The sequence below is a fragment of the Cricetulus griseus genome, chromosome 4, assembly GCF_003668045.3.
Source record: "Cricetulus griseus strain 17A/GY chromosome 4, alternate assembly CriGri-PICRH-1.0, whole genome shotgun sequence".
NCBI lineage: Eukaryota > Metazoa > Chordata > Mammalia > Rodentia > Cricetidae > Cricetulus > Cricetulus griseus.
This window is the reverse complement of record NC_048597.1, coordinates 153,642,286-153,669,019: the sequence shown is the minus strand read 5'-3', so window position 1 is coordinate 153,669,019 and position 26,734 is coordinate 153,642,286. Positions and strand designations below refer to the sequence as shown.

Below are 26,734 nucleotides of genomic sequence, written 5' to 3'. Positions count from 1 at the left end.
TGGGTGCTTTATGTCACTGGGAGGTGATTCGGTGTTGTGGATAATGACCCATCTGTTAGGACACTGCACATCTGTCCTATTTTTTTTCTGTCACTGTGATAAAATATTCCAACAAAGGCAACTTAAGGGACAAAGGTTTACCCACAGTTCAAAGGTGTAGTCCACAATGGCAGAGAATTCAAGGCCATAAGAGCTGACATGGCCGGTCCCATTGCATCCACAGTCAGGAAGCAGCAATGGGTGCCTGTGTTCAGCACTTCCTCCATTTATACAGCATCCAGCCCAGGGGGATGGTGTACTATCTACATCTCAGTTAACCTAATCCAGATAATCATGTGCAGGGGTACCCACTGGGTATAGATACACTCTCGCATTAACAATTAACACTAGCCATCTCAGTGCCCTATCTTTCCCCATGTGTGGCTTTGCAAGGAATTAGACAGACCCAACCTCTGGTTACCCTCTATTCATACTGAGCTTCTCCTTGTAGGTGGAATACAGCAGGAGTGGTTCCAAGATGTGGGCCTCCCAGAGAGCTGCTAGCAACTCTACAGAAATAAAGAACTTACAACTCAATGCCCTTTATACCATCAGAGTGAGTGACTGCATCCTCTCCCACCACTGGCCAATCTTAGAACAAAGAGATGGCTCTGGCTTGTCACCTCTATGATTACCTTTAAGAAATGAGTGTTAGTGTTCTTCGCAACACCCAGTGCCTTGTCTTAAAGAGGGAAGTTCAGCTTCCCCTTCAGATAACCAGTAACTTGCAGCGATGTAGCTCTCCGTGCTTCTAACCAGGCACTCTGTTGCTTCTGGGGTCTGTCCTTTCGTGCTCACCTCTTCTTTACTTAACATTACCTACTGGATGCTGCAGTGCTAAGTGTCATGTGTAAACCAATTTCATGAGGTTCTTGTGAAATTCGGTATTAATATACTTAGCAGAAAGGAGATAGATTTTGTGCCAAGGCTGTTTATTAAAGCCATTAGAGCACATCTCCTGGAGACTCCTTGCACTGATAATTTCTCTAGGACTCTGCAAAGTGTTCTGTCTACTGATACACACTTTTTGACCATTTTATCAGTGTCCCATTTTAAATGAAAGGTAATTAATTGTCAGTCTTGGAGACAGGAGTGTGGGACTTAGATCAGATGGCCTTATGGGTCAAAGCAAGAGACTGGGGAAGAATAACAGAAAAAGGCACATTACAGCATATTTTGGGTCTATTGTACCAGGCATTGATTCTGATGTACGCATAGAGCAGGGATGAAAATGGACCAAAATTTTTGCCTTTGAAGAGCTTAGTGAATACTCAAAATGAGTGCTAGCATTGTACAAGGCTCTGCAACTCAGTCAGTGTTCCCAAGAGTCATTTGAAAAACATGTTACGATTAATGCAGCAGTTGAGGTGTATGCCAAAGTTAGAGGGCTAAGACTTTTGTTAGAGCCATGCTACAGTAGTGGGGAGTAGTTGAAGGCTGCAGAGTATTTAATGGCACACATAGTCATGTGTGTACATGTGTCTCTGTATATGGATATAGAGCTTAGAGATCACACACACACACACACACACACACACACACACACACACACACTCACACCTGCCCTTTACAAGAATCTGGATATCAATAGGATCAATGGAAATTTTATATTCTTAGGACAATTATAAGTCTTTTTGCTTCTTGGTCTTTTAAATTCCTTGGTTGGGGCCTCTGAACGTCCTGTCTATGTATTTTTTTTTCTGTCCTCAATGCTGCATCCTAAGCCATTTAGCTCATTTAGGATTCTTACTGTATGGTGTTACATTTATTTCCTATTAACTCATACTCTGATTTGAAAAGGTGGCTGCGGTGACTAGTCACGGGATAGGAAACTGGAGCGATTCTAAATCCATCACCACTATAAAAGGAAAAGGTAAATGACTGGAGCACTGGCGACTTTAGAGAAGATAGAAGCCCTTTGGAAATGACCTTCATTGAGCAGGAGAGGAGAAGCATCGGTCGAGCCTCCTTTTCCCCAGCACAGGCACCCTTTGGTGTTACAAAGATGGGAAGTCTTTTTGGGCATCCACTGAGTATATTCTTCCTCCAAGCACTGATTTCCAAAGGCCATTATGCCAGGCCCTTTGTGAGCTTGTGCAACTTCTGAAGTAGGAGGAGTCTCTTTTCACTAAAGCTAGACACTCATTTGTGGTGTTTTTTAAGGCATGTCTGTACACCTCTCCCTTGGTTATGCTGACAAGCGTATCAGGGTTAGGTATGACACATAGCACCAGAGCTGACCCTTGGTGCTCGTAATTCACTGTTCTGCACACATGAAAGCTCAGAGCACACATGGTGCCTCAGAATAGCTGCAAGACAAGGGAGGGTAAAGTCGTGTGTTACTTGTCTAGAACACACATAAATGACAAAGCTAGGACTAGAACCTCACATACCTGAATCCAAAGCCTGTGCCATTAACCATCCTGCTGCACACCTCCCTTGGTCCCTATGCTGGGCTGCTCTGCCTATCAGGAGGCAGCTCCGCATCCTGCATGTGTGTCTCTTGGGACTGAGATCTTTGCTGTTTGCTTCACTCCATCCTTGGTGTCTGGTGGGAACTAAAAGCTCAGATGGAGGGTGAGTAAATTGAAGCCTCTTCATGAAGGGTACCAGCACCCACTGAGCAGTGGATGAAAGCCTGTCCTCCTAAGTGGTTTCCTCAGCACAGCCCTGGCCCTGGAGACTTTCACCCCATGGCCTGACAGATATTAAAACCAATTGATCTGTGTGGTGTGGGATGACATAGGGTGATCCTATATTCATCTGAGCCTGTAACAAAGACTCCCATCAGTTACTCTAAAGTCTGTGGAATTGTGGTGATCATGGTAGGAGTCAGCCAGAGTTAATGCTGCCAGCCAGTCAGTGGGCAGCATGCTGGCAGGTAGGAAAGAGGTTGTGCAGAATTCGCTCTCCTTCAGGTCTTATTGCTTTATCATTTCCCTGGACAAAAATGTGGGCCAAAGTACACAGACCATCCAAATCCAAAAAGGATGGGCTTTGGAAGACCACCTTGTTCCCAAATCCAGTAGGCAAAAGTCAAATATGCAATTGAAAATTATCCTGAGTCATAGTTTCCTTCATTCTCTTCCCGGTGATTTTGGCAAGTCTTGGGTCCTCTCGTGTGTTTTGGTCAAGCTGTGTGCAGAGGATAGCTCTGTGGTGAGGTATCTGTGACCTGGGGTCTTAGTGACTTTGGAAGAGAGATGAAGGACAAAGACAGCAGTGATGCCAGCCAGGTTCATTCATGAGGAAGGCAGAGGTTAATGCTGCTCCAATGAGAAGGCCACCATGTGTGGAGTGCTTCTTGTGTGCCACACACTGCTTTTTGTTTTATGTGAATCCTGTGAGTGAAGTATTGTTGTCTTTGTTTTGTAGCTGAGGGAATTGGGCTCTGGAGAGTCATGAGCTGCCCATAGTCACCATGATTAGAGTCCATGCTGACTTTCCCTCAGCACCAAACACTATCTAGCTCTGAGTTGGTGGCCCGAAGCCTCTCAGAGCCTTTCTCCTGGTCCTTGTATTTTTTTTCAAGCCTGGTTTTATAACATGCTTGATCATCTGATGGGGCCTCCCTGGATTTCTATATGTGTTTTACCCGCACTCCCGTCCCTTGCCTTTAGAAAGACTGTGTCCTGAGCATTAAATACCCAGTTGTCACTAAAGTGGTGTCTTCTGATCATGTTGGATTCTGGAGCTCCTTTAGATGACACTAGCTCAGCACTGTCACTTTTCTTGTGGGCATACGTTGCAGTTGCTCAGCTGATGCTCATCAGGAGGACATAGGGGTTTTTCTCTTGTCCATGCTCTCCTTGTGCCCTTCACTGTCAGCTTCAGCTCCCATTTGTTGGAACTTACTGATTGTTCATTAAGCAAGACTTTACTGAAAAGGGAAAGGAAGGGAACGGTGGCTGTGCACTTGGCACCGTTAACTTTCCCATCTCTAGGCTCCATGAAAATATGTGACTTACTCTTTGTTTCCCTGTTAGTGAGTGTCAGGGAACAAGAATTTGAACTCAGGTTTCCCAAATTCCAGAGGCGCCCTTCCCAACCTGCAGCACACACATTTACAATGTATGGCTTCTCTTTCCACAAGTCCCATCCTTCATAAAGGACATGGGGAGACTGGAACTTTGTGGTTCCTCATAAAGACATCACTCACTGGGATCCTGACTTTGTAAGAGCCTGGCCGAACCAAAGCTGGGCTATGTAGAGACATTGGCACAATGAAACTTAACCTAATTGCCAAGTCAGCTGACCAGATAGCCAAGATTGTGTGTTCATGAAGCAGCAGTGGGCCTGGCCTCATTCCGGGAAATGGTGGTAGAAGAGATGGCTTTATAAAGGCAGCCAGAGTGCCCTTCAGGCCACGTTGTCTGTTGAGATGAAAGCTGTGAGGTCCCGCCTTCTTTGCTTTCCACAGCATGGTTTCTCTTTGACTCCTTTCTCTTTTCAGTGATTCAAGCACCGAATGTCCACATTGACAGCTATGATGAAAACTCTCTGAGCTTTACCCTGACCATGAACGGTGACATCAAGGTAATGTGGAATTCTCAGACTGGCAGCTGGGTGGGGCCTTCCTTTGTGTGGGAACTCATATGTCTTAGAGCAGGGAGATTAGGGGAGATGAAGGACCTGATCTAGTGGAGCTGAACTACCAGACCCGGGTTGTTTCCTTTCCCCCACGAAGAAAAACTTGCGTCGTCGCCACATGTAATTATTCTGCCTCAGCCTGGTGCCTTTCTTCTTTAACCATATAATTAAATGGTTCACAGCTCCAGTGCACAGAAAGATTTGGTGTGAATAAGTGTGCCCTGTAATTTTCAGCTTTATTGGATTTCCTGGTACTCGGTGCTAATGTAGAAGTTCCCATTGTGGTAGAGCAAGCTTCTTGGGAGAATCAGATGCCTTGGAAACCCATCTGCCGTGCATCTCTTATGTCCACCCAATCACTCCTGATCTGCCACCACGGGTCCCTCTGAGCACCCATCTGCATAGCCCACTTATTTGTCCCTGTCATCTTTCAAATTGAAATCCACTTCCATAATTTTCGACCCCATCTGCTGGTTCCTCATCCCATCCCTCTCCATCCGTGATGTTGTGACAGGGTGGGTCTTCAGGGTCTTTGTGCTATTCACTTAAGTACATTTAATATCGTGTTCTTAACTTCAGAGAGGACTAATAGAAGATATGGCTTAGTGTGGACCTTTGTCAGTAGTGCTGATCATGAAGATATTACATGTCCCACATGCAATGATTTTTAGTTCAGAAGCTTCTCTGGTAGAGAACTTTCAGAGAAGAAGGTAGTTTTTCCTGATTCTGGGGGCCTTTGTATTGACCTCTTGGTCTTGACTAAGAGGACAACCTGAGCTGAGGTGTTCCCTTAACTGCCACTTACTATAAATAATTCAATGTATTTAATGATAGCACAAATCAAAGCTGATTAAAAATCAGAAGAAATCCCTGTTCATCCAAAGAGACTAGGAGGCAGCTAACAAGACCAGCTCTGCGTGGTATATCAGTATGTCTCCTGACTCTGTCAGCTAATCATGTCACATGCTTCCTGGTTCTTGGCAGGTCAATGGCTACGTGGTGAACCTTTTCTGGTCATTTGATGCCCACAAACAAGAAAAGAAAACCTTGAACTTCCAAGGAAGCTCAGTGTCACACAAAGGTAACACCTTGGAGCTGCACTGGTCTGTAAGCAGGGAAGAGTAAACCGGACTAGTGCTTTCCTGGGAGCAGGGCTTGTGTATGGGGACTGGGAGACTGGGAATGAGTGGGGTCCTCTCTGGAGATGGTTGTGCATGGACTGTCTTTGCCCACTGAGGACTGTCTGCATCCTTCTAGCTCCAGGTGGAGAGTCTTAACTGGCTGTCTCCCTAAACCTCCTTTTAAACCTGGTGGCTCTCAATGCAGGCTGGGGTGAGAAAGGAGGAGGAGCCTGTAAGGAGCCAGTTTAACCCCTAGAGATGATTTTGCCCTGTGTACGATTCTGTCCAGATTCCATTACCTGTGTTCTTTCTAGTTGTACTCTCCCTCAGCCAGTAAGAGGTAGGGCAAGGCCTGGTGCGTATTGGCATTCAGGAAGATTTGTCAACTGAACAGAAGAGCAAACAAATGAAAAGAGGAGGTGGTCCAGTCCTCACTTATGTCTGTGCAAACTCTGAGCTCCATTAAAATTCTTATATCTGAAGATGGTCTCATGGGAAGATGTTAATGTATTTCTAAGAGAAATCTTTCAACACCAAGAGCTACTTGTGAGTGCTGTAAATGGCTTGGAAGCGTTTTCCTTTCCTCTCCTTCCAGCCCGTTTGAAAAGGACAGTCAATCATGGTTTTAGATTCCTCCTTGTTAGTCTTATGAAACAGAAACCACAGGTGTGCTGTTGTCATCTTTTATTATTATTCCCCTGTGTCCGTGTTATGGATCGAACCCAGGACCTTGTGCATCCCAGAACTAGATAATAACCCTTAGTTTTCATATACCATATAGCTCAAGTTGGCCTGGCACTCACTTTGTAGCTCAGGCTGACCTCATGCTGGCCATCTTCCTGCCTTAAGCCAGCTGAGTACTTGACGAGTAGCTATGAGTTTCATTGAGGTTGCTTTCATGAACATGAGTGCTTGGTTATTTACTGGAATGAGGGCAACTTACCAGTGGCTCCACCACTGAAGAAAATGCCCCACCCCAGCACCATTAGCTGTCCATGTTTACTGTAGCAGATACGGAAATGGATGTCCTAGTTCACAGCTTTTGAGACCCTCTTGATTTCCTGGAATAGTTGAATTGATGGGTGTGAGTCTCAGGCCTCCTGTCACACAAGGCCAAATGACTGCAGGAATGTTTTGCCAACTGTACATCCACACAGTCAGCTTTAGAAGTTACGTAGTCTCTAAGAATTACATGTGCTAAAAACCAGGAAAATACTAAATGAATTTGCAAACTATTGAAAAGTAAGGTATGCAAACCCAAACAAATTATGGGCTGTCACCCCCCACACACGCACATACACCTTACTTATACATATCCGTGGCATTCCCCTTCCTTCTTTTCACAGTTAGCAATCTGACAGCTCACACATCTTATGAGATTTCCGCCTGGGCTAAGACAGACTTGGGGGATAGTCCCCTGGCATTCGAGCATGTCTTGACCAGAGGCATCCGCCCACCTGCTCCTAGTCTCAAAGCCAAGGCCATCAACCAGACTGCTGTGGAGTGCACATGGACTGGCCCCAAGAATGTGGTAAGTAGACAAGGTTAACCATCCCAAGGTAGTCTGAACCCTGCTTAAGTTTAGGCCCCTGGATTGCCATGGGACTTTCTTCCCTGTTGCTGCTCTTGATTCTTTTATTTCTCCAAACACAAGCCACCCACCAGCTCAGGATTACCTTCTGAAGGGGCCTGGCCAGCCCCTGCATCCCCAACCTCGCTCTGCTGGCCTAAGCTCTCTGATACTTGTGATTGGGTAGAACACATATGTGGAGTGCTATATTCATGTGCTAAGAAAATTATCCTGAGTGGTGGGTGAGCTTGGTCAAGTTTTTTTAATTTAATAGAGTTCTGCTCTTTTGCATGCCCCACAATTTGATGCTGAGCAAGAGACAGTGACAAAAGCCTGAGCCCTCCTTAGCATTCCCTTTTACCTTGAGGAGGGTGTATATACCCACAAGGAGACATTATTGTCTATCAATAGATTTAGCTTGGTGCAGGCCCACTTGTTCTACTGAGCAATCCTCCAGAGTCAGGTGTAGTCTACAGAACAGGGGGCATCACACAGTGCTAGACCCTCTCTTTACATGCAGTTTGGAAAAGCAGCCTTGTTGCCATGCCCAGCTTGTGCCTTCACTGGTCACACACAGCTAGCTTTCATATGTGATGAGTCAAATGAGGCCCACTGTGGGTGGCTGTCACCTGCTCCTGTCTCTTCACGAGTACTCTGGCAGCACTCATGGTTATTGTCTTCATCTATGAGGGGCTCTTCTTGTCTCCTGACTCCCATGGGCTCTGGGAACCCTTTCCCATTACTGCTACCCAAACCCATGTACCACAGGCCCTATTATAACGAGATAATCCTATTTCTGAGCACCAAGCCCCTACTGGGACCATGGCCTTCCATATAAGCCTTGTGGTTCCCTTGTTCCTTTCATGCTATCCCATATGCATTTGCTTTCCAGCCTTGGATTCCCTCAATTTCTCTCTTCCAGGCTCTTCCCAGTTAACTGGCCCCTGGGAGGCCACCTTTCCTCTTTCACTATCCAAGCTCCCACTTCTCCAAATCTTCTTTTAAGCAGAGCTACAGGAAGTGGCACTGTTGCTAGCTGGGACATTGCCCTCCCCAGGAAGTCACCTCTCTATGCCCAGGGTACCTGTAGATATGCATTCTTTTTCTGCAGGCACCTGGCTTCTTGTACATGTACTCGGGGAGGAAGTATTGCGACCCTACTTTATCTCCTTCAGTTTGTTCCTTACCATATGAACTCACTCAGCTGTCATTCCTTGCTGTATGCTTAGTCCGGTACCCTGGTTTGAGATCCCTTCAGCTTCCTACATGGACCCACAGAGTGTGCTTTAGACATACCTTTGGTCAAGTGAAGTTCCGAGACTATATTGCAGCAACACACTTTCACCTTGGATATGGCACAGGCCTTGTCTTCTCCAGCCAATGGTATGCATCTTTAAGTTCATCTCCCGGGCCAACAGCCTGCTAGAGCTGCAGTCATTGTCTGAACACCAGGCTGTAAGAGGGCAGAAAGACAGACTGGCTGTCTTGCTATTAAAAGAGCCTGCTGAACCCTCCCACTGGGCACTTCTGATTACATTTCATTGGCTGACACCTGCTGGCATCTCATTGGTTGACACCTTGTTATTGGCTCTTCCAGCCTCCACAGTGGTAGGGACTTCTTCCTACTAAAGGAAGACTTGGAGGGTTGGGGAAACTGGCTGCACCTGTCCTCCTGTGTCCATTCCACTGAAATTACACACTCACTTGACAACTCCCACCACAGCTTCTGACCCCTCAATGTAGCCGCTCAGCTCTCCTTCACTGCTGTTTGATTGTACAATGTCACCCCTCTTTGGTAAGCCCTCTTTGCTCTGACACTTCATACTTGGAGTGGCAGCAAGCGCTTCTCATTTGCTCTCGTGGCTGAATTGGTTCTTTTTTTCCTTCCCTGTCCGTCCCTCCTCGAGAAGAAGCTCCTCGTCAGAACAGGAGCTGCTCATGCTGTCCTTTGCAGGTGCACACATAGGGCATGCCCGTTCTTTACGGTCAACACAGTAAAGGTTGAAGGACGATTTCTCTGTGTGCTTTAGAAGTACTTCCAATGTCTCAACTCAGCAATTTCAGAAGAGGGCTCTGACCCATCAGCTGATGGTCTTTTCCCTTCTCTGCCTTTACCAGGTGTATGGCATTTTCTATGCCACATCCTTCCTTGACCTCTACCGAAACCCTAGAAGCGTAACCACTTCACTCCACAATAAGACAGTCATTGTCAACAAGGATGAGCAGTACTTGTTTCTGGTAAGCTTTCTGCAGCAGGGAAACAGGAGTTCCTGCATTTAAAGGAGGCTTCTTAAGTGTTGGGGCTCCTGAGCTCAATACAGAATGGGGGATCTGGGTACCTAGATTCATCTTTGTAAGTTCCCACAGCCAGTTTCCTAAATGCAGCTCACAGGTGGAGCATTGATCACTTGGCAAATGACTCACAAGTTCAGATACATAAAATGCCTTTGTCTGAGTCCAGTCCTAGCAATCTACCATCTGTATTGTTAACACATGGGTGTGCCAAGATGTGAAGGAAGGTGTGTGGGCTGCCATACTCTGCATACTGCTGAGATAAACACCATGACCAAAAGCAACTTGGGGGAAGGAAAGGTTTACTTTATCCTACAGGTTATAGTCCATCACTAAGGTAAGTCAGGGCAGGAGCTGCAGGCAGGAGCTGATGCAGAGGCCATGGAGGAGTGCTGCTTACTGGCTTGCCTCCCAAGGCTTGCTTAGCCTGCTTTCTTATAGAACCCAGGACCACCTGCCCAAGTGGGCCTTACCACATTAATTATCCATGAAGAAAATACCCATAGGTTATTTTCTTTCCCAACAGTTAAATGATGGAAGCAGTTCCTCAATTGAGGTTCCCTCTTCCCAGATGACTCTGGCTTGTGTTAAGGTGACCAAAAAAAAAAAAAAAAGTAAAAAAGTAGCTAGCACATAGGCCACTATTACCAGTGAGAACAAAAGGTTTGATATAACCTATATTTTTCAAGAAAAGATTGGTAAGATACATTATGGCTTATCCATGGTGTAGAATATAGAAGTGTCCAAAGAAAAATCCAAACCTATATTATTTGCTTTTAAGAGGGGAAGCATAGTTGTGTGGAAAAGAATTTTAAAAGATAAGCTGCACATATACACACATGCATCATGTGTGTGTTTGCTTACATATCATGTGTCTATGCTTACATATGTCTAGGGCATTTCTAGAAGGAAGATAAAACACAAAAAACGGTCTAGGCCAGGCAGGGAACTATTTTATATTATTTTGTTCTAATCGAATTTTGATGGTGGTCATGTGTCATTGACTTATTGAAAAGTAATTTGTCAGAGGTTACATGAGCCCCCATGTGGTGTTGTTTTTCCTGTGTGTGCTTGGCTTTTAGGTCCGGGTGGTGATCCCTTACCAAGGACCATCTTCTGACTATGTCGTAGTGAAGATGATCCCAGACAGCAGACTTCCACCTCGTCATCTGCACGCAGTTCAAATAGGCAAAACCTCAGCAGTCATCAAGTGGGAATCGCCCTATGACTCTCCTGACCAGGACTTGGTGAGTGGGAAGGCATGCAGCCCGCCATGCTTATGCTTAGCATGCTTTGGGTATGTGGAGTGCAGTGGAAAGGGTCAGGTAGTGTGACAGGGGACACAGGTAGCAGCTGAGCTCAGCAGGCCTTGTCCCCATTTCTGTGTGGTCAAAGACAGGTCTTCACAGGGACCCCTTTTGGGTTGGCCCTATTCCCTTGTTCCCTGCCACCATATTTTTGTCCTTCCTCAGCTACTTCCATCCCCTCCATTAACCCGTGCTCAAGCAGACAAAGGCCTGCAGGTCAAATCCAACCTATGATCCATTTTTTTAACTAATATTTAATTGGAACCAGGGCCACAAACCACCTGCGTACATATGGCCTGTGTCTGTTTTTGTGCCACTACCAATAGAAATATTTGTGGTTGTATCCTGAGACCCTCAAGCCTAAAATGCCTGCCATCTCAACTTTTTCAGAGTTTCCTATCCTTTGCTGAAAAATAGGACAGGACATTGACCCTAGAAATACCCCTCTCTTCCTTGCTCTGGACTGCTTTGCCCTCTGTTCCTCACCTCTACACCTCATCAGCGTAGTTTCCTCTTGATTCCCAGATTCTCCCTGGTGACCAAGTTTTCTTTGTGTCCTACATGTCCCCTTCCCTCCACAGTCCCAATATAAGCAGCAGCCTGGGAGAGAGAAGGTGGGGCTGTTTGTGTTTTAGAGCTGGGGTTGAGCGTCTTCATCTATGTCTTCCCTCTATCAGTGTCCAGTAACCATTGTCATGATGGAGAGACAGAAGCCTAGCTGTTGGTCTCACAGTTAATGTGTCTTTTCCTAGAGTATTTTGGTTTCCTTCTCTACTTTTCATTCCTTCTCCCTTTTCTGCATTCCTGACCCCTCTTTGTTCCTTTCCCACAGTCCTATATTTTTGAATGCTCAGTTATCAGAGAGTGGAACTATTTGAAAGGATTAGAAGGATTAGGAGGTGTGGCCTTATAGGAATAGGTGTGGCCTTGTTGGAGGAAGTGTGTCACTGCAGGTGGGCTTTTAGGTATTCAAAGCCCATTCCAGACTCAGGTTTTCTCTTTCTCTGCCTTGGATCAGGATGTAAAGCTCTCAACTAGTACTCCAACGCCATGCATACAATCATGCTCCCTGAAATGCTGATAATGGACTAACCTGTGAAACTGTAAGCAAGGCTCCAATTAAATGATTTCTTTTATAAGAGTGTCTTTTCATAGCAATAGAACAGTGACTAGAACAACGGTATTTACATTGTATATGGTATTGTTCATAAGTAGCTGATTTCAAGTAAAAGGCCTTGCAACTCAGATCCTCCCTCTGTCTGTCTTAGTTCTATGCAATTGCAGTGAAAGATCTGATCAGAAAGACGGACAGGAGCTACAAAGTCAAATCTCGCAACAGTACTGTGGAGTACAGCCTTAACAAGCTGGAACCTGGAGGAAAATACCATATTGTTGTCCAGCTGGGGAACATGAGCAAGGAGTCCAGCATAAAAATCACCACAGGTAAGTGGAGAGGAAGAAAGGCCTTGTTGCACCTGAGCAACCTTGGCACAGAGGAAGGCTGCAGTATCTTTGTAGGACATGCAAGCATTGTTCTTTTCTGTTCATACTACAGTAGACCAAGGCAGGGATGTGGGCTTTCCTGGGCTTTGGTGAGGGGGCTAAGGCTCAGTAGCCTGAGAAAGACTCTTATTTTCTATATTCTTAAAGTCTTTTTTTTTTAATTAGTTCAAATTAGGAACAAGCTTGTTTCACTTGTCAATCCCTTCTCCCTCTCCCTCCCCTCACCCCCATCCCTCCTCCCATACCCCCGACCTACCCCCCACCCCATCCACCCTTCACTTCCCAGGCAGAGTAGGGTCCTCAACCAACTCAGCAAAGTCCATCACATTATCCTGGGCTGGGCCTGGGCCCTTCCCCATGTGTCCAGGGCAAGAGTGCATCCCTTCACGTGGGATGGGCTCTCAAAGTCCCTTCTTACACCAGGGAAAAATACTAATCCACTACCAGGGGCCCCCTGGAGTGCAGAGGCCTCCTCATTGACATCCATGTTCAGGGGTCTGGATCAGTCTTGTACTGGCCTCCCAGACAGCATCTGGGGTCGATGTGTTTCCCCTTGTTCAGGCCAGCTGTTTCTGTGGATTTCTCCAACCTGGTACCAACCCCTTCGATCTTCATTCCTCCCTCTCTTCAACTAAGTTCCAGAGTTCAGTTCAGAGTATATCTGTGGATGTCTGTCTCTGCTTCCATCAGCCACTGGATGAGGGCTCTTGGTATGGGACAGGTCCGGCGGAGCGGGAAAGAAAAGTTAGGTGTTTCCGGACTCAGGGAGCTCCTCCTTGGCCGGGCCTTGAAGTCTTTTTTTTTTTTTTTTATAATGCAGTTCAAGGACTTGAACTGAGAGTGTCTTAAATGCTAGGCAAGCACTCTCCCACTGAGCCACAGTGGGAGACTCTCTGAGTCTTTTTTCACACTACCCTCCTTTAGAGTGTCTTACCATTGCTGGGGGAGGAGGGGAGAAATGCTCAGGAGAGTTAAGAAACCCAGCAGTATTTCCCAGTGAGGATGGGCTTTACAATGGGGACCAGGACTGTGTCACAGTGGCCTTCTTGTTGATCAGGCAGATAGAATGGAGGGAGACAAGTAATAAATGCTGTGGGCTAGAAGGTTGGTTAGGCTCCTGCCCCCTGATTGAGTCATGAGCTCTACTACCCAGATAACAGCAAACAGTGTCAACAGTTGCAGTGGGGGGAGGGGAGGGTCCAGGCCCTTTCAGGCGGGTGATGAATGCGGTGGACCAGGGCCATTCTCCATTCCCTCTAGGGCCCTGCGTTCAGACATTATGTGTTCTTGCTGCCTCTACCTTATGTCCAGATTTGATGGTTACAGAACTGATAACCACCACCACTAGCCTAATGCTATGCTGAGCAGTATTCATGTTTTGCTTTTTTCATTATCCCATCATTGTCACAGCTCTTAAAGGCTAGGAATGTTTTCTAGCCTCTTTTCCTAGATGAGGACACAAAGGTTCAGATATCTGTGTACTAACTGCAAGTGGCTTTACTCTTCCCTTTTCAGTTTCATTATCAGCACCTGACGCCTTAAAAATCATAACTGAAAATGACCACGTTCTTCTTTTTTGGAAAAGCCTGGCTTTAAAGGAAAAGCAGTTCAGTGAAACCAGGGTAAGTTGCTCGTGCATCCTCCGTGACTTTGGAACTCTAGTTGGCATGCTGTTTTAGACATGAGTTCATTAGCAGCAGGTTGGCAGACATCGTGAAGAAGGAAAGCATGGGGCAGGGGAGTGAACTTCTGAGTGAAAGGACCATTTGAGGATTGATGAAATGTTTGTGCTGCCCTTGAAACTCGAGAATCTCTGCACTTAGCACCCATATCCATGCGCTTGTCCTTGGAAGAAAGACATGGGTGGGAGACTCATGGTGCTTCCTGCAGCTGGACTGTGCTCAGCATTGGAGCCAAGGGAAAAGATTATTTCATACTGTTCTCCTGTGAATAGAGCCCTCAACCTGCTTAAAGGCTTCTCAGTCAACATCAGGCTGCCTGGCTCTGGAATCAGCCTACTAAGAGTTAGAAAGCTAGGACAGGAAGTGAATGACAGCGATCTTCCAACAACTTCTTTTCCGATTGCATGTTCCCTGGTCTTGCCTGCACCCACTGCCACCAGGAGGTGTCACTAGTCAAACCTCATACTGCAAAGTATTGATTCCTAATGTGCCCAGGTTCTTTGAGGCATTGGTCTTGTTGGACACAAGAAGCTGCTGCCTGGAACTTTGAGTAGACCATGGGTGGAATGGTTCTCCTGTAGCTGTACCATACCCTTCCTTTTCTGTGCGATGTCAGTGGGGAAAGTCCTGTTTTCTAAGTTTGGTATCTCAATCACATAATCAAAAGAACTAGCAAGAAACATAAAGTATATTAGCATCCATAAAACCCCACTCAGGCATAGCTGGAGCCGGTAACAGAAACCATCAGGCCCCTTCTTGAAACCTCTGAATGGTCCATTGTGTGCTTGTTTGCAGGGGTATGAGATCCATATGTTTGACAGTGCTATGAATCTCACCGCTTACCTTGGGAATACCACTGACAATTTCTTTAAAGTGACTAACTTGAAGATGGGTCATAATTACACCTTCACAGTCCAAGCTCGATGTCTCTTTGGCAGCCAGATCTGCGGGGAGCCTGCCGTGTTGCTGTATGATGAACTGAGCTCAGGTGAGTTGCTGTGTGACCACCCTGTCTCTGTCCTGTTCCTAGGAAGGAGGGGGAGTAATAGTTTTCAGATGGTCTTCCTAAAACACATTTCAAGTACTGTCTGTGTGCCTAAGAAAATCACTTAGCTACCAATTTAGTCTGATACTGATGCAGTTAATAAATCCCTCTTGACCGGCCATGGTACTAGTATAGAAAGAACTGGAATTGCAAGGTACCACATTGAGTGTAAAGTTCAGAAAAGGGTAAGAAGTAAGCTATATTTAGGAAACTCAGTATGTCTGTTAGTTGCTTTTTTTTTCTTGCAACTGTGACCAGATATATAACAAGAAGCAAGTTGAGAATGGGGGATTTATTTTGGCTGGCAGTTTGAGGAGATAGAGCCCTTCATGGAGGAGAAGGTTATGGCATCAGGAGTCTGGGGCAGCTACCTAGGCTGTTAGCAATTAAGAAGCTGAAGGGGAAGGATGTTGGTGCTTAACTCTCTCCTTCTCCTTCATTGCATCCAAGCCCCAAGCCCATGGGGATGTTGCCACCCACACTGAAGGTGGGTCTCCCACCCCCACTTATTCCCTTACAGACACACACCCAGAAATACGACTCAGTCTCTCACATGACTGAGTAAATCTAGTCAAGCTGACCATGATGACTAACCATCCATCAGGCTAGACACACAACAATTCTGTTGGTGGTTTTCAAGAGACTGCTCGGAGTCTTGAATGTGCTAATAGACCTGTAATTCTCCATGTCATTAGCTCATCCTACCATGTACAGCTAGCACTTCCTTTCACAACCTGGGATCTTTATCTTTGGAACACACAGATACTACCAGCCTTGGGCCACAGTGCTGCTTTGTAAGCATAGTACTTACGTTGTAGCTTGGCCAGGATTTCAACAAATATCTTATTGCTAGACTTTGCAGACACCTTTATCTCTAGCCAAGAACTAGGTAGGGTTGCTGTTAAATGTTCCCTCACAATCCTTCCTGGGCTGGGACCAGCACAGCCTCTCCAGAATAAACAGTCTCTTAGAGGAGTGGTTCTCAACCTGGGGGTCTCGACCCCTTTGACCAATCTCTAGCTCCAAAAATATTTGCATTATGATTCAGTTACAGTTATGAAGTAGCAACAAAAATAACTTTATGGTTGGGGTCACCACAACATGAGGACTGTATTAAAAGGTCACAGCATTAGAAAGGTTGAACACGTCATTCTTCTCCCTCCCTTTAGAGAGTTATGGCATTGTCAAGGCTCTGGGACGGTCCTACAGAAAACAAACAGCAAAACTTTTGACAATGTGTTTTTCCTTAATATGCCCTGGTTTTAATCAAAACCAGTTATTAGTCTGTGAAATGCAAATTGAGGTAAAACTGTCTGTTGTGAGGCCCCTGGCAGCTGCTTTTAGGGAATCAAGCTGATTGAACCTTCAGAAGTCCAGCCAGGGAGTAGTTCTTTAATTTACCACCTCACCATTGGGGTAGGCTGGAAAATATTTTTTTTTTCATGTCCAGAAAATAAAAGAAATTTAAATAGACACATATATACTGACTTGTTAGATTATACCTATAAGATATGGCTGTCCTCCAGTTCATTTTGATGGATACTGTGTCTTCTTGAGTCCCTATGTAACTATGATGCTTTCTCTGTGAGATGGGAACTTGCTTATGCCATCTCCTCCTGTACCAGGTCTATAGAAACTATGCCCAAGGAAAGGTTATTCTGCCTTCTTTGCTAAAAACTGAATCTAAAGCTCTGTTTTTCTGCCCCCAAGTTCAGACTAGCCCCTAGATTTATAATGTGAAAATTTTACTCCCTCTCAAGATGATGGCCCCAACTCCAACAGATTTGGAGTTGAAGGATGAGGAAGGACCTTTCTCCAGAGCCCCAGTGAGGACCTATCTATCAGTGAGCCATCTAAAGCCATATTTGCTTAAGATCATGGGAAGGCAGGATCTTTGTCATGTTATAGACAGCTAAGTGGATTAGTAACAAGCTTTTTAAAATGTCACATGTATATGAGAGGATTTTTTTTCTTTTTTTACTTAAGTGAAAGAGAAGGAAAAAGAACCCATAAAACTTGGTGAGCTGTTGAGTCAGTATTGCAGTAAAAGAATCTCGTTGTGTCACTTAACGGAGCTTCAGGTAATTGCAGTGCAGAGTGACTTTGGTGCCAAGTAGGGGGAAATAATTGCAATCTCGTTAATTAGTGGTCTGATTTCACATCCTCTTATGTAGGCAAGCAAGCGGCCTTAAGTAATAATGCTAATGAAATCAGTGTTGATGTCCCAACAAAGGTCTCCCTTCCAAGAGATTATCTAAATAACCAACAAGGCAGTGATTAGGAGTCTAATGTAATTACTGTATTTGCATGTGCAAGGCCCACTGTCTTCAGGCTCATGGTAAGTACTTGGGAAACATCAGCTTCACGCATGTGCTGGACCATGTAACACAAGAAAAGAAAGCTGGTTATTGGAACCCTTGCAAACTCTGGGCGTTTTTTGTTTTTTTGTTTTGTTTTGTTTTGTTTTGTTTTGTTTTTCCTTTCTATTTTGTTGGATGGGTGGGACCTGGAGAAGTTGCCTGGGCCATCCTTTTCTGGCCCTCAGGTAGGAGGTTCACTGGCAGGGGATGTTGCCTCTGCAGGTGGAGATACAGCAGCCATCCAGGCTGCCAGGTCTACTGATGTTGCAGCTGTAGTGGTCCCTATCTTGTTCCTGATCCTGCTGAGCCTGGGTGTCGGCTTTGCCATCCTCTACACAAAGCATCGTCGCCTACAAAGCAGCTTTACTGCTTTTGCCAACAGCCACTACAGCTCCAGGCTGGGCTCGGCCATCTTCTCCTCTGGAGATGACCTGGGTAAGTAGCCAGGGGTCCCAGGGGCAAGCACCATAAAGCCTGAGATGTGATCAGGAAAGATTCTTGCAGCTCATCCTTTCAGGACAGGCATTGCTCCAGGCTCCAGTGTTTCCACTCTCTGGGATCTCTGCTTTTCTTGATCCTTAGTCAAAATACCACATTTTCTTTAGTTGTGTAGTTCTGGCCCCTAGCAGAGGAGAAGTGGAAGGGTACCCTTTGAACAGGGAGTGTTAGGGCCTGGGTTTGAGTGCTCCCCAGATTTCAAAACAATCCTCAAGTATGTTCGCCTGATGCTGGTCTAATCCTTCCTCTGGAGGGCTTCAAAATGAAAGTATCACATCTCCTGTCAGCTTCTGTGTGAAGAAAGCCCTTCAGTCAGCCACACCTCTTTTCATTTCGAGCACAGCTTCTTCTTAGGTTATGTGGGGGTGAAGTACAGTAAGGAGAAAGGGAAATCTTTTGATCATTGTGAGAATTGTTCAAATGCTGCAAGCCCTAAACTGGAAGAGCTAGTAGCCAGGCCATGCACTAAAGTGAGTGTAGGAAAGGCTTCCCCAAATTCAAGGCACCAGATGTGAGTTTGTGTGTTTACTTTTCCTATAGTCTAGTTGTTGCTACTCTTCTCTTTACGAAGTGGCATGTTTTTCTCCCCAGTGATCATATGAGATCACCTGTATTTCCTTGCCTTCTCTGTTTTTGTTTTTGCTAATCAGCAAACACGTGGAGTGCCTTGCGTGCCTGGGCGGCTCCTTTTGGTTGGCCTAGCAGGGTTGCCCTTCAGTAGTCACTAAATACCAAGCAACAGGAATCTCAAAGGGACAGCCATGAAGTCTGGGAAGCTGCCCTCAAAATTCTTAAGCCCCTCCAACCAATCTCTGTTTCATCAGAGCAGTTCCAATTCAAAAGAGGACAGATAATTCAAGTAGGAGAAACCAATCCCACCCATTTAGCCCTAGGGAATGAGATTCACCTTGCTACGGATTTTACTTTAAACAGCAATTAAAATAAGTTTGGTTATTTAGCAAAGGGAAGAAGGTGACCTGAGCATGGCAGAGGAAAACCAAGCTAGGATTCAGGACTCGTTAGTGTTGGTTTAGCTGGGAGTTGTTGTAAGGCTATGGGCATGGGCAGAGTGGTGGCATGTGGGGTCGTATAAAACTCCGCTGGAACTCACCAAGGCTTGACTGTTTTGTCTTCAGGAGAGGACGATGAAGATGCTCCTATGATAACTGGATTCTCAGACGATGTCCCCATGGTGATAGCGTGAAGGAGCTTTTCTCATTAGAAACCAAATGGTGTAAATATTTTATTTGATAAAGATAGTTGATGGTTTATTTTAAAAGATGCACTTTGAGTTGCAATATGTTATTTTTATATGGGCCAAAACCACCACCACCACAATAACAAAAACAAAAACATAAAAACAAAACAAACAAAAAAAGGAGAGAAAGGAATGAATAAACTTTGTAGTATCAACTGTGAATTGAAAGCAGGTTGAATGGATTTGACATTGGTGTCGTCTTACAGAGCTGTGCTTGCTGGGCATGCTTTTTAAGTCTGTGAGATCATTTTGGTTCAGTAAATTGACCATTCTTTTTATTTTTCTAAGACACAGAAATGTATTTAATAAAAACTTCAAGAGAGGGTGATGGGCAGAATCACATTTCTCCTTGAAAACTGCTCTGATTTTATTTTATTTTTTTTTTGGATTTAGTTTACATAAATGTGGGTGTCTTGTAGGGGAAGTTCCTGTTTCTGTTGTTTTTATTAATTTATTGGGACTCTGTATAAGGCCATATTTTAGTGGTCGTCTGAAACCCAGGTGTTAAGGCCCCTTGCCCATCAGGGTAGGGGTGGAGGAGCAGGAGCAATCTGTTTTGGTTTGCTTGTGTCAGGGACAGGAGAGAATTCTGGCTCAGTGCTAGATTCCAATTCAGCTGAACTAGAGCCTAGGAAGCCCTGCAAGCCACACACCCTGTCTTCTAGGAATCTGTGGGCTTTTACCGTGCATGTCTCTGTACAAAGCGTACCTCTGGAAGCTGCCGAGTGTTGACACTGCTTTCTTATACACTGGGATCTTTGTCACTTGAAAAAAAATTTACTGTGGTTGTGGGAGAAAGTTCTAGATCTGTGCCATGATAGATATGCATTGCATATATATATAGTATGCCATGTCTCCATCTTTAATTTGAGTTTTCCTTTTGTTTTCACTCACCACCAAAGAATTTCAAGTGTAAAATTTTATATTGGGTTTAAGCCACTGAATTGTCCTCAAAAGTCCATACTGATATATGCAGTCATTTTGAATTTGGTCAGTGCCTTCTCTGGATCCCCACCTTGACCCCTACCTCCCAACCCCACTTCCCTAGCCTGTGCTCCCACCCAACCATAGAGAGTGTTGTAGGTATTGCCAGGGATGGAGGTGATGTAAGCATTTGACTTCTCCATGGGCAGATTTGTTCATTTGCTTTCTCTGTGAAACACCATGTGTGTCTAAACACAGCCCCACCCCCATGTTTCATGCCATGGTCACTTGAAAGTTCTGTGGACTTCTTTGTGGCCTCTGCACATCCTTCAGTCCAGTGTGCAGGCACCGATGTCCAGCGTGTCGTGAACAACCTCACTGAGGATTTCCTGCCAGCGGAAAAGCAGCAAGCTCTGGGAATATTCCAAAGTTACGCCTCTGAATACATGTTTTCTGTGTGCAAGTTTTGTGAAACCTGCCACCCCTTCCATGCAATGTGTCCCCTCCTCACAAGTGCTTGGTTTCTTTTAACTAAAAGTATCACCCTTGGGTGGGAATAGAGTCTCAATTTACCTAAGGATTGTTTGGAAAGTAAGAGCCAATTTTTTTAAGGATATATATGTATATTAGATGAGCATTTTGAGCTGTAGATCTGTAGTGTGCTATGTGGCTGTAGTTCCTGGTATCAAATGCTAGGAATAAGGAGTCAGTTGTCTTATAACTTATTTTTCTCCTCTTTCTCTCACCCTCTTTTCCATTATTTTCCCCCAGACTGGAATTTCTTCAGCTTTATCTTGTCTTGCTTTGAAGTTTTGCTCAATGTTCCTCCAGCCCTACCACCCCCACTTAAACAAAGTCTTTAAGTAGCTGAAAGATTAACAGTCTGGTGGGAGGCAAGCCATTGAATTGAACTGCTAGGAAAGTATATTTTCTCCTTTTCTTTTCCTGCCAAGTTTTTGGTGGCATTTGTAGAAGCTGGTGTAAAAGGCTCTGTGGCATTATTGTCTATTATTCTGCAGGCAGGCCTTTTCACAGAGCATATGTCTCCTGCAGGCAACGTGAGTTGTTGCCAAGCATAGAGGCCAGTCTCCAGGGCCTCCCGATGCTGAACCATAGTACTGTACAGACCCACCGCCACCCCTCCCCTCGGGAGATGCACTGTGCTGTTTGAAAACATGTAGCCATTTAAGGCTAGAATATTTTGTATAAATAGCAGAGCTGAGGTCCCGAAGACTAAGCCAGATAGATGCAGCTATGTGTAAATTGTATATTTTTGTGAACTTTTCAAGCACGCACTCCTGTTTTCCTCTGCTTATCTTTGTGAAGGTTTTGATGTATCCACGTCATCGGCAAGAGTCCAGAGGTTGGAGTGACAATAGGAAATTAAAACTAAACTATGTGTAGTCTTGGAAAGTTCCCACCTCACAGGGAATGGAACACCAGGTACTTGGTTCCCTGTTGACTGTGTGGGAACTGATTTTTTTTCTCCTTCTGGTATTGAATACCCTTTGAGCTTTGTGGGACTTGGGTCTATGTGGATGTGGTGACACAGGAGAGTTCCTCCAAGGTCTATGGAGAGGGACCACATGTGAGCACACAGGTGAGGATCTATCACTGCTTGATGCATGGCAAGCCAGAGAGCTTGGCCTGCTGTGAGTGCCTGGCTGGTGCTCTGGCTTTTGGAGGAATGACTCTTCAGGTGCTACCCCTGATTGCATCACTAGGTATGTTTGCAAGCTGATAGGGGACAGTCACTTGCATGCTCTCTCCTCTCCAGATACACTAATGTCCTGCTAGTTTAAACTCCACTCTCCAATGTATAGAGCAGGTCCTTCAGAAGACTCTAGGTGTGTCTAGAAGGAACTAGAAGGCCAGTGATATTGTTGAGCCCCTTGCAGATAAGCACCAGTGTCTCCTCAGTGCATCCGCCTTCACATGGCCCCCAGTGGTTCTATTCCTTGGGCCCGAACCTCATCTCATAGGTTAGTTCTCTGTCCCATGAAGAGGGCCATAGCGAGTCCCTGAGAAGTCTCTTCCTTTGGCAGAGGTAAGGCGAGGTCCCCTCAGGAGAAATTCAGGTATATGACTAATTGAATTCCATCCCCATTGCCGCTGTAAGAACCGACTCTAAACTCTGCAGACGCTTTTCTTGCGTCAGGATTGTATTTCAGCATTCCTAGGATGTTTTTCTTAGCTGGAGTGTGTGCTGCTTTTCAGGTACAACTTTTGTGTAATAAAAGCCAGAGCATTAAGTTTATATAGACTACTTCCTATGCAAGACTAAGATATGGAATAAGTCACAAGAGCTATGCACTGTGGGCTAGACAGAGAAGTGCATTCTCCGATGGAATACCACTGCTGAATGTGGCTGAGGGAGGATCAATTGCATGTGTTTCTGCCCATATTGTTTTGAGCAGCCATATTATAAATTTAATCATCAGAGCCGAGTGATAACCCAAGAATGGCATTCATTTCATGTGTAATAACTTCAACGGTCTGAGCATGAACGCCGAAGTGGAATATTATTACCTTCATATATCCCATGTCACTCCTCATTTAAAGACTCTTGTTAAGACTTATTAGACACTTTAGGCAAAGTCAGAAGTATCTGCAGCAAAATCAAGGCCTGTTCTGCTCTTATTTAAGGTGAAACACTGTGTACTTGTTTCTCTCCAAAGTCAAATTAGGTATTTATAACTTCAATCGCCTTGCTAGGTTTCCAAGTCACTGATTTCTGCTGAAGATTTTACTACATTGTTGCACAATTTTAAGATAATTTTTTTTGTCTTGGTGTCAACTTTTTTCACTGAATAAAAATTTAACTGAGTTAAAAAAGAATTAAAAAACAAGAAACAAAAAACCGCCGCTACCACCTATTTTAATATCCGCTGTGTGTGTCTTACATTGTTCTTTTGAGTGCAATAAAGATGGCTAACACAGTCTCCAAGCAGCAGCTGACTCGTCTCTTTGAAAAAGGCATTTATGTCATAGAAGAGAGAACATTAAGACCTGGGATAATTTTGTTAAGGAGCTGGTCTCAGATGGCGGATCCTGGAAGAACACAATGTCTGTGTGCTGGTTGATGAGCTGGGAGTTGTGTTGGCTGGTGGGTGAGGAGGTGTGTTGATGACTGTTTTGAAGTAAACAGAATTCTTCCACAGTGCCTCCCTGAGAACTGTAACTATGTATGAGACAGTTGGTTAAGGAGGTGATTTTCTGAATCTGAGAAGAAAGTAGAGTAGTGCAGATCAACTGAGCACCAAAGAACACTTCCCATACTCAGTGAGCCCCAGTAGGAAGTGTTGCATTTATTTCTCAGAGGCCAATGAGTACAAGCATCATAAAGTTAGATCAGGATATGGTCAAGGGCAGGTGGCTTTCTAAATTTTAGCAAGTCTGGTTTGTTACTTTTGTTTGGACTTGGAGCCAAAGCAGTTCTCAACCTGGGGGGACAAGGTCCCTTTGTGTGTGTGGGGGGGGGTTGGGGAGCATCAAACAGCCCTTTCACACAGTTTGCCTAAGACCATCGGAAAACACAGATATTTACATTATGATTTGAGTGTTTGTTTTAGGAGATAGGAGACAGGGTATCTTTCTTTCTGTGTAGCCTTGACTGTCCTGGAACACCTTCTGTAGAGCTGGCTGGCCTTAAACTCATAGAGATCCTCCTGTCTCTGCCTCCCAAATGCTGGGACTAAAGGCATGTGCCTCCACCACACACTATGATTCATAACTACCAAAATTATAGTTATGAAGTAGCAATGAAAATAATTTTGCTGGGCTGTGGTGGCACACACCTTTAATCCCAACATTTAAGAGGCAGAGGCAGGTGAATCTGAGAGTTTGAGGCCAGCCTGGTCTATAGAGAGAGCTTCGGGACAGCCAAGGTTGCACAGAGAAAACCTCTCTCAAAAATAAATAATGATAATGATAATAATGTATGGTTGGAGGTCACTACAACAGGAGGAACTTATTATATTGCAGTATCCAGAAGGCTGACAGCCACTGGTTTAGAAGAAAGCAGAGAGTGAACAGCATGAAAGCTGTTAGGTCCTTCTGACCCTAGGTCTTAACCAGTAATCCTGTGCCAACAGTGTCACGCTACCATTCAGTGTCAGAATGAGCTTAATGTTTCAACACACTGTAACCAGAAATCCCAAGGGAAATCCTATCACCTGAGTGAAGTTTCCTGGTCATGGCCTAACCTTGGGTTTTCAAGCCTACATAACATGCTTGTGTATTCTTCTTTCATGGGCAAACACACCCTAACCAACCTCATGAGGCTGACACACATCATACTGTCTAGCTAATAACTGGCCAGGAAAAACTTGTCACAGAAAGTCACAAGGCCAGTATATCTTCCCACTGTGGGGAGAGCTGCCTGGGAAGCCAGTCTCTCATGTAACACTGTAGACAGTATTGATACATCCAGACCAGTTTGAATGGAAACTTGAGGCTTGAGAGTCATTTCCTCTCTAGATTATCTCTCCTGCTATGCATTGATCCTCAAATTTAACTCTGAGGAGACACTCGCTGAGTCTCTGAATCAGAGGACACATGGCTACCTGCTCCTTACCCTTTCTGACTTCATCTGTCCTCTGTGGTCATGTGATGCTGACCTCCTACCCCCATTGAGCCTACAGTGAATTAAAACCCAGAAGAAGTGCTAAAGGCAAGAACCTCAACAATAAAAGAAGGGCAAAGAGCCTTTGAATTACAGGACCAGATCATCACTTTCTTAGAAGGGTCTTCTAGTCCCCCCAGCTTATTGGGCAGTTTAGCACTGGACAGATGGTCTCACAATTAAATAGCCCATTTATTTATGATAGTTTGTTAAGATGCATTTTCATGTGTGCAGGTGTTGTGACTGTGTTTATGCCTGGGTACCATGTGCATTCAGTGTCTGGGGAGACTAGAAGAACAAATCAGATCCCTTGGAACTGCAGTGACGGATGGTTGTAAGTTGCCATGCAGGTGCTGGGGATTGAACCTGAGTTCTCTGGCAAAGCAGCCAGTGCTATTAGCAGCTGAGCCATCTCTCCAGGCTGGTTCTCTTCTTTGGAATCTGTATTTGTTAATCATACTAAACTATTTATGCAGAGGCTTTAATTCTGAAAATGACCCTTTGATTTAGGTATGAATCTTAGCTTTAAAGAGGATGGTCTTGGCTGGAGAGATGGCTTAGTTGTTAAGAGCACTGGCCACTCTTCCAGAGGACCCAGGTTCAATTCCCAGTTCCCACATGGCAGCTCACAAGTGTCTGTAACTACATTTTCAGGTGATCCCACATCCTCACAGACATATATGCAGGTAAAAACCCCAATGCACATAAAAGAAAAATAAATTTTAAAAAAGAGAAGAGGATAGTCCTGATTAGCTCCCCCAAGATGTCACATGCAGTCACATGACAGAGTCAGGATGAACTAGCTGAACTCCCTTAAGCTGTGATGTTAATGGCCATGCTATTTTGCCCCATTTATATGGGTGACTACAGGGCAGACATTTTTAGAAACATTCCAACTAGAAAAAAATTTTAAATCCAAAGGCATAAATAAACAAATACACTCAGGTTTCTTTGCAAGCTGTTTACACCACATACAATCTTCCTTATTGATGGTAGTACAATGAAGCCTTTTTTAAAAAATGGTATTTTTTTGTAGAGATTTTCATGATTAGAAAAATAGAAGATTCTTTTGCTGTGCAGCAACTCAGTAAAACTTTATCAAATCCTTTACATTGTGAAAGTTTTCAGTGCCTATTTCATTTGCTAGTGTGGGTGCAGTGGTGCACAGGATTGCTGCATATCCCATTAGAGCAGTGACAGTGCTAGCAGGAGACCACTAGTGTCCCAGAACAAGGGAGGTGACTACCCTTCTCATCATTCAGCCCACTAGCTTTGATCTTTGATGCTAACATCCCATTCTTTTTTTTTTTTTTAAGATTATGTGTAGGGTAATATGAGCTGTAGCAATTTGCAGAAGAACAATGGTGATAGGCTTTTGAAAATGCTAATGTTGCCATTGTAATATCATAACCCCACTGAATGCCAAAATGACAACCAATAACGCTTGGTAATATCTGTATGAAAACAATGACATTTCATATTTAAAACTTGACATCAGCAAACTTTGTGGAGACGAGGGGGAAAACAAAGAACTTGGATTTAAATGTAAATCAGACTTTTCTGAAATTTGCCCTTTGGTCATACTCAGTTCCTTAAAACCTTCAGGGCTGATCAAAGGAAGAGGATTCATAATTAAGACTTCAGTCTCTTTCTGGTTGAGGCAGAGCCAATTAGTGACCCCGGGATGAATCGGCCCTGGTTGTGGCAGAGCTGTCTGGATGTGTGTGAACATGTGTGTTTTTCATGGACAGTAAATAAACACAACACCATGCTGTTGGCTTCAGAAGTGCACTGAAGGCCTAAACTGCTTACCTGCTCCCAAGAACTAGAACAATGGAGGAAACTGGTTTCATGGATGTTCATGGATAGTTGGCAAGATATGTTTAAGACTGAAAAGCATACTCTTCTAACACAGGCTAGA

At 44.7% G+C, this 26,734-nt stretch overlaps 1 protein-coding gene across 1 annotated transcript in view; it reads left to right on the top strand.

The window, feature by feature from the left end:
• Sorl1 (sortilin related receptor 1) overlaps positions 1-23,131 on the top strand; it is a 169,028-nt gene extending 145,897 nt beyond the window's left edge. Inside the window, exons 37-48 of the mRNA XM_027411875.2 lie at positions 491-595; positions 1,840-1,912; positions 4,493-4,575; positions 5,614-5,710; positions 7,097-7,281; positions 9,439-9,558; positions 10,695-10,859; positions 12,188-12,362; positions 13,938-14,044; positions 14,900-15,092; positions 17,732-17,944; positions 19,144-23,131. Of these exons, the coding sequence (XP_027267676.1) occupies positions 491-595; positions 1,840-1,912; positions 4,493-4,575; positions 5,614-5,710; positions 7,097-7,281; positions 9,439-9,558; positions 10,695-10,859; positions 12,188-12,362; positions 13,938-14,044; positions 14,900-15,092; positions 17,732-17,944; positions 19,144-19,211 (1,584 nt within the window). The 3' untranslated portion in view covers positions 19,212-23,131. The remainder of the gene's footprint in view (positions 1-490; positions 596-1,839; positions 1,913-4,492; positions 4,576-5,613; positions 5,711-7,096; positions 7,282-9,438; positions 9,559-10,694; positions 10,860-12,187; positions 12,363-13,937; positions 14,045-14,899; positions 15,093-17,731; positions 17,945-19,143) is intronic.
• Positions 23,132-26,734: the final 3,603 nt, after the last annotated feature.